The following is a 13,941-nucleotide window of genomic DNA, read 5'->3' on the forward strand; positions in this document are numbered from 1 at the left end:
GGTATTTTCAAAACCTTACATAATACTTTCTTAATGGTTCTTGAAAAATATTAGTGTTCAGAATTACAATCTTAGTCTTGTTTCATTAGTCTGTGATATTATTCAGTATGATATTATTCAGTATTTGCTTTACATGATCATATTGGGCTTTGAGATTAAGTGAGAGTCTACAGATACACGATTGGTAAAGGGATTTCACTTGGACACTCACTCAATAAACATTAATCAAGTGAGCACCTGCTGCCGGTCAGATCCCATAGTAGGCCTGGTGCCACCGTGGTAAACAAGACGTAAGAGTTCCCAGTCTCGCCGGGTGCTTCGTGTAGGTAATGAACCACTAAATTCTACTCCTGAAAGCAATACTACACTATATGTTGACTAACTAGAATTTAAATAAAAATTTGAAAAAAATGAAATTAAATAAAAATAAATTCCCTGTCTCCGAAAGTGAATATGCTATCAGAGGAGACTGAGTATAAATAATAAACTAAATGGAAGAATCTTTTCATTCCTAAGAGGTACAACACAGGCTGGTAATTGAACAAGAGACTGGGAAAGCCTCGATTTGTGAGCCAGGCTTCAAGGCGGTAACTTTTAAACTGAGACGTGGAGGGTGGGCATTTGCCACTGGAAGAGCAGAGACCATTGCATTCCAGGCATAAAATACTTCAGGGTAAAAGCTCAGAGGCAGGAGGGATCTTGGTGAGTTCAGGGACTAGAAAGGAGGCCGGTAAGGCTGGTGCAAAGCAGGTAAGGAAGAGAAGGCTACAAAATGAAAACCACATAAAAAGAATGAAAAGCAGAGTCAGTGGGACAGAGACCTACCCCTGAGCCCATATTCTAAAGGGGCATCTTCCAAGCAACATACTTAGAATACGTGTTAGAGTAACAGCTGTCATAACTTCATGGAAAAGAACTTGTAGAAATCCTGGTGACAGATGGGCAGCACATGGAGAGGTTGGGATGGGCTGAATTGAGTTCTTCCCAAATTCACATGTTGAAGTCCTAACCCCCCATTCCTCAGAACATGACTGTATTTGGAGTTGGGGTCTTTTAAAAAGGGAATCACGTTAAAATGAGGTCACTGGGATGGGCTCTAATCCAATGTAACTGGTGCCCTTAAAAGAAGAGGAGATTAGGACACAGGAACACACAGTTGAAAGGCCACGTGAAGACGGAGAAGATACCCACCCAGAGCAAAGGGGAGAGGACTCGGAAGAAGCTAAGCCTTGCTAACACCTTGATCTCGCTATCCTGTGAGCCACTCTGTCTGGGGTATTTTGTTTTGGCAGCCCAAGCAGAAGAATAGAGAGATACAAAAGAAAGAATTACCTTCTGTTCTTTCCCAAAAGTTCTCTTCCTTTGATATTCAGTATAATTCTGCCTTAGGCTGTGAAGAAGTTTGATTTTTATCCCTTAATCATTGGAAAGCCATCAAGAGTTTGAAGTAAGGAAATTATGTGATCTAAATTATGTCTTTTATAAAATCACTCTGGCGGTTGTCTGGCTAGTAAATGATAGGGAGGCAAGTGGAGCAGAAGGTCTCTTCTAAGAGGCAACCATACTAGCCTAAAGAAATGATGGTGGCCTACCCTAGGAGACATGACAGTGGCCTACCCTAGGAGACATGGTGGTGGCCTACGCTAGGAGACATGATGGTGGCCTACCCTAGGAATGCAACAGTGGGGATGGAGTGTGAACAGAGGGCATGCTGGCTCAAAGGGAACAGGTTTTTGTTTCCAAAGAGCAATAATCAGAGATACAATAATTCTATTTAATGAAGGCCTACCATGTGCCAGGCAGGACACCAGCGTCTTTCCATATACTATTTCATTTAACTCTCACAACACCCTCCAAGGGTGATATTATCATGAGAATTTTCTGGATCTGGAAACTGAGCTCACAGAATTTAAATATCATGTGCCAGAGCCAGAATTCTAACCCCCTTGTACTGATCTCCCAAGTACATTCTCGCTTGGCTATGCTAATGTTATCACTAAATAATAAACCAATAATTAATGGCTTATATAATTTCCTATCTCTTGCATAACATACCATATCTAAATTTCCTAAATTCTGTTTATGCGTGGTTTCTGAGCTATGTTCTTGCAGTTCTTTCCATGCCTTTGCTCTTATCTTATTATAGCTTATTTGAGTCTTTCTTCCCTTAACAGCAAAGATGGAATCTTAATCCTCTTTGAAGTTCCCAACTAGCATAGTGCTTTGCACATACTAGGTGGTGAATAAGTATGTGTTCATGTTCTTAATATCATCTCACTAGTGATTTTAAAACTTCCCCAAAAGAAAAATTACTTGGATTCATCCGTTACACCAGTTAAGCTAAAAATATTTCCTGATTAAAGCAGAAAATGTGTCTTATTTATATTTGTATCCTTTCCCAGAACTAATCTCAGGCCTTAAATGTAATAGGTTTCCAATAAATCAGTTTTCTATGAATAATGGTCGCTATGTAATTAAGATTAATTCTTAGAGACGCTTCCTCTAACGCTACTGTTTAGGACGTTCAAATCAACCTTACTAAGAGCATAATTACATAGAAACCAGATAATTTGGGGCTTGGAAGGACTTCTCATAATGTTATATGCATTTGTGTAACATCAGAGACATATTTTATTTTAAAAATCCTACTTCTTGGGTAATAGGGAAACGTTTTTAATCCCCAAAATGTATTTGGCATTTTGTAAAGCAAAGTGATCTTCTATAGTCTTTGAAAGACAGAGCCAAGACTGCCAAGATGAAATTCAGAGGAATATTCCCATCTCAGTACCGAATCTAACTTGGGTGGAAAGTAGGAAAACAATTTACAATGTATCAGATGATTTTCCACTCACTGCTAACTTAAGGATATAAGGATTTAATTTCTTCTCCAATAACAGTGTCCAATTTGCTGTAAAACCAGGAGAAAGACCTTAGATGTCTTGCTAATACTGAAACATGTCATCCTTGTTCATACTGTGTCCCCAGCTACGTATTTGAGGACGTATTTCTGGTTTCTTATCCACCTAAATTCACGCATCCAGCTACATCTTACAAAACACTGCTGTTGTGTTTCTAAAAATCAAGAGACTTAAAGTACTGAGGAGGTACAATAACAACAAGGATTCTTGAGTGATATGCTTAAGGAAATACCTAATTTTGTTTGTCACCAAAGAAACAAAAAGAAAGAAAAAGAAAGAAAGAAAGAAAGAAAGAAAGAAAGAAAGAAAGAAAGACTAGCCTTCCTGCAGAGTAAACAAAGAAGAGATATCTATTGATATCACAGAGGAAAAAGAAAGTTTTACTTAGATAACATCAAAGATTAGTGCTTCCTATGTCCTCTGATCCTCCTACCAATCCAGGTCAACTTTTTAAATGATTACAGTACTTAAATAAATAACAAGAGTGTTTAAAAAAAATGAAATATGGGCAAAAGATGAAAATGCTATTCACAGAAGGAAAATTCTTATAGGCAATAAAGGTTTGAAAAGATGTTCACATTAGAAATCAGAAAATTCTAATTATTTCACAATCAAATGCCATTTCAAGTTCTATACATTTATTCAATGATATATATAATATACTCAATAATATATAACATATTCAATGATAAATAATATGCTCAATAATATATAACATATCCAATAATATATATAATATGCTCAAATATATATAATATAAATAATATATAACTACTCAATTATATATCATGTATTCAATAACATATGATATACTCAATAATATATAATATATTCAAAAATATATATAATATACTTAACAATATACATATATAATATATTCAATTATATATATATATATAGTTGAAGGTTTTGTGGATCCTGAATCTCATATTCATTGTAAATGAGAGTTTGAATTTGTAAAACCACCACAGAAAACAGTTTGGCATTATCTCATCAAGTCAAACTCCCACTTACACTAAGATCCAGAAAAATCCGTTCCTGGATATATATGCAAAAGAAACTTTTGCACATTTACAGCAGGAAATTTGGGCCAGAATATTCACAGCAACACAATCTTGGAAATAAGCAAAATGCCTACTGCCAACAGAGAAGATGAATAAACTGGTTCCTATGAAGTGGAAATATCACACAGCCGTCAAATGAATGATCTATAGCAATATGCAACAGCAAGAATGAATCTTAGCAATACACAATTAAGTGGGGAAAAAAAAGCCACCAAAGGCTAATATATAACATGCTCAAAACCATTGCATTTTTGTAATTTAATTTTTTTTTAAGTTGAGCTAAAATGATATTCAAAGAAAAACTATTAAGAGAATTTAGAAAGGACTCAGAATGATAGTTACGTGGGCAGGGCAGACAGGAAGAGAGGCTGAGGGAGACCACCTAGCAGGATAAAAGTTGTCACTGTCATGCAGTTTAATATTGAACTGTGATGACGTTACAAGGGATGAATGAATAGATGGGTGGGTGGATAAAAAGAAGGTTATGTGCAGACCAATAATGACAGTAATTGTTAAACAAGTATTGTTAATTCAGAATCCAATCCTGCACACAAGAGGCTTTCAAAAATAAATACAATAAAAAGGCCTAGACGGGAATATGAGGCAAGCTGATGTATTTTTCACCTTAAAGAAAACTAACAACCCAGCGAAATCTCATCTGAATATCCATAAGGTTACGAGTAGCCCATATCTAGATCGTACAGCGCCTATTTGGGGAAATACCAAATATCCTCGCCCTAAAGAAAATGCAAATTTTCTTTACCTCTTTGGTAAAGAAAACCTCTTTGGTGCTAAACCAAGAAAATAAGAAAGTAAATTTGTGCTCTGGGGTTCCGCAGCCTCTAGTCTGCTCAAGGGCATTTTTCTTTCCGTTACCCCTTCCCTCTTCTGTAATATTAATTACCCCTTACTAGATTATTCCAGTAGCACACAGATGTATTCTGATATTTCTTATCTTAAAAGAAGGCAGCCTTCCCTCTTTCTCTTCCCCTTCACATTCTGAACTTCTTGGGGAAGAAAACAAAACCCATACACACGGCCTCTAATTCTTCCTTTTCTATCCACTCTATCATCTGTTACAACCTGGTTTTCAGGCTCAGGATCCACTAAAATTCCTTTCAATACCATCAATCTTCCCTCTCTATGGCATTGTTAACACGGACTTTAAAAAAATAACTTAATTTCACCCATTTTTGAAGAAGCTGTCTGGATCCCACTGCTCCTTCCCTTTACCAGCCCGTTTCTCTGCTCCCCTGTCAAATGTCCAGAGACTCCTCCTCCCCCCCAGTCAGACTCCCAGACCCAGCAGCTACTGAAGCTGCTCTTGTCAAAAGCACCCAAGAGGTGGGTGTTGCTAAATGCAGTGACCAGTTCCATGTTATCTTTCCTAATCTGTCTGGAGCAGTAGGAAGTAAATGATCAATTCCATCTCCTCTTTTTCACTTAACATCCAGTATGCGCCCTCTGAGAGCTTCCTCCTACTTCCAAGGCCACTCCTCAGTCCTCCTGGGCCAGAGACTCTTCCTCTCCTCCCACCTCTCAGTGCAGGGGACTTCCCAGCTCTCTTCCTGAACCTCTTCTCCATCATCTTTCATCTCTTGATGATCCCTGTACTCTTATGGCTTTAAATATCATATATATTGACATACAATCATCTCTGCTTTCCAGATCCATCTCCACTTAATGTCCCTTAGGCAACTTCAAAGTCAGGACATCCATGTACAAATTGTTCCTCCCCACCCCTCATCTGCTTCAGTGTTGCCAACACTGTGGCAACTCTATTTTTCTAGGTGTTCAAGTCAAACACTTTGGAGTCGGACACCTCCCTTTTCCCCACGCCCCACCTTCCTAGCTGTCATTAGCAGAGCAGAGCTTTGAAACACAGCGAGCACCTGATCACGTCCTCCAGCGTTACAAGCTTTGTGCCACCAGCTTGGTCAAGACATCCGTCATCGCTTGCCTCCTTAATTGTGAAAACCCCTCTGCACTTTCATTCGTCACTACAGCAACCAAGGTGAGTCTTTGAAAATTAGGGGCACCCAGGTGGCTCAGCAGCTGAGCGTCTGCCTTTGGCTCAGGTTGTGCTCCCAGGGCCCCAGGATCGAGTCCCCCATCGGGCTCCCCACGGGGAGCCTGCTTCTCCCTCCGCCTGTGTCTCTGCCTCCCTCTGTGTCTCTCATGAATAAATAAATACAATCTTTATTTAAACAAAAAAAGAAAAAAGAAAGAGAAAATTAGGCAGGTCAGGGTCTGTCCCAGATGGAATCCCTCCAATCACTTGTGATAGGACCAGGAGTAACAGCTTTACACAACCTCAGCTTCGCATCACGCCAACCCCTTCTCACTCTTCAGTTCTGTTAGACTCTACTGTACACACACGGACTTCCACGCTTAGCACTTTTGCACATACAATTCTTTCGAACCCAAACATGGCTTCTACTTTTACCTACTTAGGATCATTGCTCAAAATATCACCTTCTCATTGAAGTTTCTCTACTACTTTTAGTAACACCGCAATTCCTCCCCGGCTTTATCTTACTCCATCGCAGGTATCGGCTTCTGATACTCTATATTTTACTTACTTCTGTTGCTCATTTTCTGTCTCTTTCACTACATTATCAGCTCACGAAGGCAGGGAACTGCATCTCTTGTGGCTACTCATGCCTCCCCGGTGCCATCCTAGAGCAGCGCCGGGCACATGGTACAGGATTAATAAGTAGTTGATGAAAAGCGAATGGAATGAAACATCTCATGCGGCCAGCCCTATCTAACTTAATCTTAGAAGAATTTCAGGGGCTTCTCATCCCTCCTTCCTAAGACATTCTTCTTGACTTCTAGAACTTCACGCTCTCTGAGTGCCCACCGATACAGTCTACTCTTTTTCATCCTCTGACAAAACTACATTTTCTGCCCTTCCTCAATTGTCAATGCTCCTTGAGGCTTGGTTCTGGGCTCTTTGCCCTCTTTCCACTCTCCTCTAGGCACCTGTTCTCATAGCACCATATGCTGGTGACCCTCTTGCAGATCTCCAGACAAAACTCTTGTCCGATATCCAAACATGTACAACCACTAGGACTCTGCCTATGTATTCTGAGCTTAACACATCTGCACATGATTTCGTGATTTCACCCCCATGTCTCTTCTCCCTTCCCTAATTTAAATAGCACCATCCTCTACTCGTTTTCTCAAAATAAAAACCCAGGAGTCATTTTTTACTTCTCCTTTTCCTTTACCACCCATATGAAATCCATCACCAGTTATTTGTTGAATTATACCTCCAAAATATATCTCCATTTTTCCACCTAAATCTCTCTTTACTACATTTATTACCTTTACACCGAGCCATCCTTGACTTATTGAAGGGAACCACCCCCTCCTAACAACAACAACAACAACAAAAAACCCCTTCTTCGTTGGTCTCTTCATTTCCAATACTGCCCAACGTCTGTATCTAAGTCTTTCTTATTATGCAGTAGCCAGAGGGATCATGTTACCATCTGAGTCACCCCAAGTCATTGCCTCCACCTACACAACTCCAGTGGCTTCCAGGTTCACTAAAAGAAGGATCTAGGGACACCTGAGTGGCTCAGCGGTTGAGCGTCTGCCTTTGGCTCAGGGCGTGATCCTGGAGTCCTGGGATCGGGTCCCACATCGGGCTCCCTGCAGGGAGCCTGCTTCTCCCTCTGCCTGTGTCTCTGCCTCTGTGTCTCTAATGAATAAATAAATAAAATCTTAAAAAAAAAAAAAAAAAAAAGAAGGATCTAAACTCTTGTACAAAGGACCTTGCATGATCTGGCCTCTTCTTACCACAACAAGCCAGTCCTGTGAGATTGTTCCTCTGGCTTTCTTACCAGCTTCCCGCAACTCCCTTTCACCAGGCTCCCTTCACAGTCTGAATCACACTAACTTATCATCTGTCTTAGAATCCTTACACTTGCTTTTTCTTTTTTTTTCGTTTTTCCTTGCCTGAGAACAACTTTTGCTTGCCTTTTCCATATGTGTCCCCTTTAGGGCTCAACTTAAAAGACTTTCTTCCCCACTGTATCTGAGACAGGCCCTTTACCCAATTAAGTCTCTGTCTTATCATGCTACTAGATTGTTCCATAGCATCATCTTTCATATCTTCCTTGTTTCTCTGTTATTTTTCTCCCTCTGCACTGCTTAGCTATAAAGTTCACAAGGGCCTGTGTCTGATTTAGAATAATATCTTTACAACCTCACATTGTTCCTGTGGTTTCTACACGGTGGTCTCAAAATCTATCGGTTCAACAACTGAATGCATAAATTGAGAATGACAAATTCAAAAGAGATGAAGTTTCATTTTTCTGTTGCCCTGTGGATTTGAAGTGTTCTCTTGCCTACATATTTACAAAAGTAGTAGGTGATATTTAAATTATATACATATTCTCCGTAGACCTCCAATTAATATGGCTAGCATGTGGTTAATGCATTAATTTAATTTTTAGGTTAGGATACAGATCATCTGAAAACATTGCAAGAGTATTTTTATTTGTGGGGGAAAATTATTCCAAATTTACCTAAGTGTATGTACTTCTCTATATTTGCTTTTCCATTTTAAGATGTTATTAAAGCTTTAGAATAAAAGTTCTCGCTTCATTCCTTTGGGGGGAAACGTAGTTTTGCTTATTTTAATAACCTACTTAGGAACCAGAATGTTAATGAAAACTTCACTCTTGGTAAACAGGAGGACAGAAGAAAGCCTTGGAAGTGGATGTAGCAACACAGCAGCTCCCTAGTCTGTTCGTGGCCTATTAGTAGCTTTAGGGTTCTGAGCAGTTCATTGGCACTTCTCTCAGCCCCCTCTAACACACTGACGATGCCCACCCTGCTGATCTCGTTGTGTCGTTATGACAATCTTATTAAACATTTTATGCCAAACGGTTTCCAAACTATAGAGGTTTCCAAGCTTCACCAGGGTGAAGCCCCACCATGCTGGCGAGCAACCTTGCAAAACTGACCTCACGCTCTGCTCCCATCTCAGAGAGGTTGTGGAAGATGTTCTAAGGCAATGATCTCTCGTTGAAGTATTTACTATTCCAGATCAGAAGCCTCAGAAGATGGAAATGCACGAGGGTTTGTGTAATCCCTCAATAAATTCAAGTGGTGAAGGGCCGACTTCCTAAACTGTCTCCTGGTGGTTAATCCCTTAGCTATGCATTTTTTTTTAAGACAGCGCCCGCATAACAGTGTCGCAAGTGGTTAAGAGCACAGGGGAAGGACTTCCTAGCTGTTTTGTGGAAGGGTTCACCTGTGTGCCACTTCTAAGCAGGTGAGGGCTACTTCAGGATGACAGCAGTCTGATTTATCAGAGGCCAAAAGAACTATACCCCTTCAGAAGTCCCAATCTGGCTTCTCTCACCGTGCCTCCTTCCTTCTCTTCTCACCTTTTCCCCTTTTCTTCTCCAATGGGAGAACGTGGGAGACAAGGGAGAGGAGACCCTGGAGGGATGAAAAGAAGAGAATCATTTCAGTTCCTTTTACTTCCCTGTTGCAAGCTGTGCTGCTGAGTTAAAAATATGTAATTTAGTTTCCAAATCTATTCCAACCCCTGCCGGCCTACTGAGCAATCACAAACCATCCAATTTCAATTCAAATCTTTGCTTTTAGCTTTATTTTAAATGGAACACAGCTAAGTTGTATAAACAGATATAAAGTAAATGCTCTACAAAAAGCAGAGGTAGGATTAAAGGAACCAGGAAGTAAATCTGTATTTATAGCACACTGGTCAAAATCCGAATTGTTTTCATTTTATTTTTAAAATGCCAAACTTTCCACAAAGTGCTGAAGTGTCAGAGAAAGGACCAAACTTACGGTATCCAAAGTCTGTGCTAAGAATGAGTTTTCCCATTATTTTCAGTGATGTTCACTTATCCTGTAAACAGATTACACGGTTTCTGCAGGTGAGAATTACTATCCCCCTGTCACTTTGGTGTGCTATGCATTTACAGAGAATGGCCCATTTCTAAAAAATCGCATGTACCACAAATATTTATGAGTAAGAAAAAAAAACCCGCGCTATAGAGTAAATGTTTACTGATTAATCAACTGCTCACACTTGAAGTCAGGTGAATTCAGCCCTTCCCATAAAACTATCAAAGTATCTGCAGGTGGGTAATGCAGATCACTTGGTGGTGACAGGTAAGATGACTAATAATGCCCTGGAGACACTTCAGCACTACTGCAGCTAGCCAAAATCTAGTAGTGGCTTACACAGATTGATCCCATTCATTTTATTGTCTATATAGTATTATGGGAGAGGGTAGCGGGTAAAAAGGATGCATCTACAGTGGAGTCCTCCTTTTTGAGTCATATTTGTATTTATAACCAATGGGACAGGATGCTACCTTAACTTTCGCCATTTAATAATAAATCCGTATCATTTCAGTTATGACTTTTCACTTTATGTTCAGGTCCATCAATTCTCTAATAAATATTGAAACATGTGATTCGATATTTCTGTTATTTTTCCCCCCTTACTTAAAATGTCACGTTTAAAACCCTGATGGGCAGATAAATCCTCTTTTATTGATATAATAGAGTCTTCGACGCTATCACATCATCTGAAATATTCTCCACAAGATTCTTTTTTGGATATAAAGTGATAATTTCCCAGTCACTTGTGAGAGATCGTGCATTGACAAATGATTCACTTCTGCAAGGAAGCTTCTTTTCAGATTTGCATGAAGGCAAATGCAGTGCTGAGCATCCTACTGCTGGAGAGGCAATGTGAGAAGAACTAGGAGAATCTTTTCATCCTTCTCATCCGTATTTATCACCGTCAACACACAAAAACTCAATTAATATCCTCAATGGCCGCCTATAACCTCCTCAGTAAAATCCAGAAAGAAGTTTGGGATCCGAAGACCCGATTTCAGCCAACCATTAATATGCTATGTGTCCCTGTATAAATCACTTTCCATTTCTAATCTTCGGTGTCCTCATTTGTTAAATGAGAAGAACCAGACTAATCAGGCTCCGAAAAACTGTCCAGCTCCACTCTCTCCAATTCGCTTTTATTTCTGACCATTCTTTCAGACCTGAGACCCTGTAACTCTCTCTTTCGTGGGATGTCCTGATCCCTTTTATTTCTTCCTTTCCCTCCTCATCCCATCTCCTATACAGTCTCAACAGGAAGCCTCATGTTCCCTGTGCACCTCCTGTCCTGTGATGCTCGCCACACAGCATCCCATACCCTCTCAATCTTCACGAGTTTGTCTCTTAAATAGACACCCTGACCTGGGGTCACATCCTGCCCATGTCACTTACCGACTGTGAACCTGAACTGGTTACTTAACTTCCCAAGCCTCAATCTCTTCATCTGTAAAATGGGGGTAGTGAGAGCTTACTCTCAGTAATGCCTTATGAAATGCCTCCCCTTTATGAAAACTCAAATACATAAATACAATATTAGTGGTTATTACTGTTGCAACTACTCCTGGAGGCTCCTTTAAGATAGAGCCAGTGTCTTGTTCAACTCCTCTCCCAGTAGATAACTAGTTCAGTGTAGTTAGAGACAAGGGACCAGAAGGTGGTCAGCAGACCTGAGCTGACACTCGGGATGAAGTCTCGGGTTCTCTCTCCATTGGACTGAGCCGGGGGTTTGAGGCTAAGAACCCTCTGTGGAGGATCTGGGGACGCGGTGCCTAGCACAAGGCTTGCCACACAAATGCTCCTTATATAAGCCAAGGGAACACGAACATGAAAAAGAACAACAGGACGGTGAATGGATGCGCCTCTGCTAGAGTCACTATAAATAGTTAGGGAAGAAATAAAGCTGAAAACACCTCGGACTTCAGAGTCTTAGGAGGAGAGTCGATGCCACGTCCCCCCAGAAAGTGAGAATCCACCCCACGGGGGAAGAGAGCAGGGAGGGCCTGGGCTCCCCAGCAGAGCCTGCAGCTCGTGCCCCAGTTTCCCGTCCTAGGTAGAGCAGGGCGGCGGGGTTCTGGCAGAGGGACAGGTGCCACGTGGGAGGACAGGGGACTTGGGATCAGTCGCCTCAAGTGCAACCTGCGCGGGGCAGGGCGGCGGGGGCAGAGAAGCCGTTTCTGGGGGCGCAGCAGCTGGGCAGCCGGCCCGGGGTCGCGGTTTTGAGCCTCCCCGTCCCCCTCCCCCTCCCGCTCCCCCTCCGTCGCCTGCAGCGGGGCCGGGAGGGGCGGGGGCGGCCCTGGCGGAGGTCGCGGGGGCGGGGGGGGGGCAGGGGCAGCGAGGGCTGGCAGGGCTGCACCCGAGGCCGGGTAACCGCGGTCCCGCAGACACACGGACAGGCGCGCGGCGCGAGGGACGGAAGGACACACGCGCGGCCGCGGTCGCGCCTACCCCCAAATCCAGGGCGCAGCCTGTTGTCATAACCATCGAGCAAGCTGTCCAGGATGCGGGTAAAATTCTCCGGGCATAATTTCTCCTCCTTTTGGTTCTGTTCTGGTGATTCGTTTAAACTGCACACGCAAGAAAAAAAAAAAAAAAGCACACACACACACAAAAAACCAAAACACACACAGAAAAAAAACAGGCGAAAGGGGTCGTTTTAGGAACGGGTCGCCTAACAGGTGGAAACGGGCTTGTCTCCCCCGCGGAGGGTGCGCGGCGCCGCAGGGGGGGCGGGGGCGGGGGCGCGGGGGGGCGGGGGGCACCGGGCAGGGCGCCCCGCGGCCGTCGGCGTCTACGCGGCCGCAGCCCGGCGGCGGCCCCGCGGCGCGGAGGGCGGAGAGCGCGGGGCCGGGCGCCCTCGGGGCGGGGGGACTCACCAGGCCGCCAGGCACAGGACGGGCAGGAGCGCGAAGCCCACCCGGCAGCACGCGGCGATCGCGGGGACCCTGCTGGCAGAGGCCATGTTCGCAGCTTGCCATACTTCCCGCCTGCCCACGTTCCGGGCTCCGCGGAGGCCCCGAGCGGGTGCGAGGCGAGGCGAGGGCAGAGGCTCCGCGGCGTGCGCACTCGCGCTCACACTCGCCCGCGCTCACACTCGCCCGCGCTCTGCCGGCCCGAGCCGCGGTGGGCGCGGGTGTGCACGCGGCCGGGGGAGGCGGGTCCTGCCGCCGCGCGCCCCCCGCTCCCCGCCGAGCTCCCGACGGCCGCGCCGCGCGGCTCCCCCGCCCGCTCCCCGCGCCCGCTCCCCGCGCCTCCCGGGGCCCCGCGGCCCGCGCCGCCGCTCGCCCACCTGCCCCGCGGGCCGGCCCCGCCCCCCGCGCAGCCCGGCCCGCTGCTCCCGGGCCCGCTCCTCCCGCCGGGGCGCGGGTCCCCCTGGGGAAGCGCCCAGGACCCGCTTGGGACGCGTCCCCGGGGGCGGGGGCGGGGGACGGGTGACCCCGGGAACGAAGTACTGACCCTCTGCTCCTCCCGCCGGGGCGCGGGTCCCCCCGGGAAGCGCCCAGGACCTGCTTCGGACCCGTCCCCGGGGGCGGGGGACGGGCGACCCCGGGGACCAGGTACTGACCCCCCCCCGGGCCCCGCTCCTCCCGCTGGGGCGCGGGTCCCCGCGGGGAAGCGCCCAGGACCTGCTTCGGACCCGTCCGGGGGGCGGGGGACGGGCGCCGCGACCTTGGGGGGGGTGGGGGGTGGGGGGTGGGGGGGCCCTCCCGGGGCGGGGCCGGCGCCGAGCTGCGGGTGCGGAGGTGCCTCGCGGGTTCCCGCCGTCCGGCCCCGCCCGCGCGCACCTGCGGCCCCCGGCGCCCCGGGCTGAGCGCTGCGGGGGTGGAGGGCGCGGGCGCGGCGCGAGGCGGGGGCCGGGGAAGGGGGAGACCAGTGAGCCCGCAGGGACCCCTGGTTCGCCGGCGACCCCGGAGGAGCCCTCTCCGCGGACCTTCCCGCGGCGCTGCTCGTGGGCTCGGGGACGGGGCCTTCCACGCGGAGGCGGATGCACGTGGGAGGCCGCGCGCGGGGCCCCCGGGACCCGCGGGATTTCCAAAAAGTTGGTTCCCTGGTGGAACCCGTCACCG

General features: G+C 45.7%; 1 protein-coding gene across 2 annotated transcripts in view; it reads right to left on the minus strand.

The window, feature by feature from the left end:
- The window catches only part of GABRA4 (gamma-aminobutyric acid type A receptor subunit alpha4), a 62,724-nt gene extending 49,679 nt beyond the window's left edge, over positions 1-13,045 (minus strand). Inside the window, exons 1-2 of one of the 2 annotated variants that reach the window (XM_041724095.1) lie at positions 12,751-13,045; positions 12,323-12,441 (exon numbers count right to left, since the gene is read on the minus strand). In XM_041724095.1, coding sequence (XP_041580029.1) covers positions 12,323-12,441; positions 12,751-12,836 — 205 coding nt within the window. In that variant the 5' untranslated portion in view covers positions 12,837-13,045. The remainder of the gene's footprint in view (positions 1-12,322; positions 12,442-12,750) is intronic. The other variant, XM_041724096.1, reaches the window with a different exon arrangement.
- Between the last annotated feature and the right edge of the window lie 896 nt (positions 13,046-13,941).

The sequence above is a fragment of the Vulpes lagopus genome, chromosome 12 (assembly GCF_018345385.1).
Source record: "Vulpes lagopus strain Blue_001 chromosome 12, ASM1834538v1, whole genome shotgun sequence".
NCBI classification, from domain to species: domain Eukaryota; kingdom Metazoa; phylum Chordata; class Mammalia; order Carnivora; family Canidae; genus Vulpes; species Vulpes lagopus.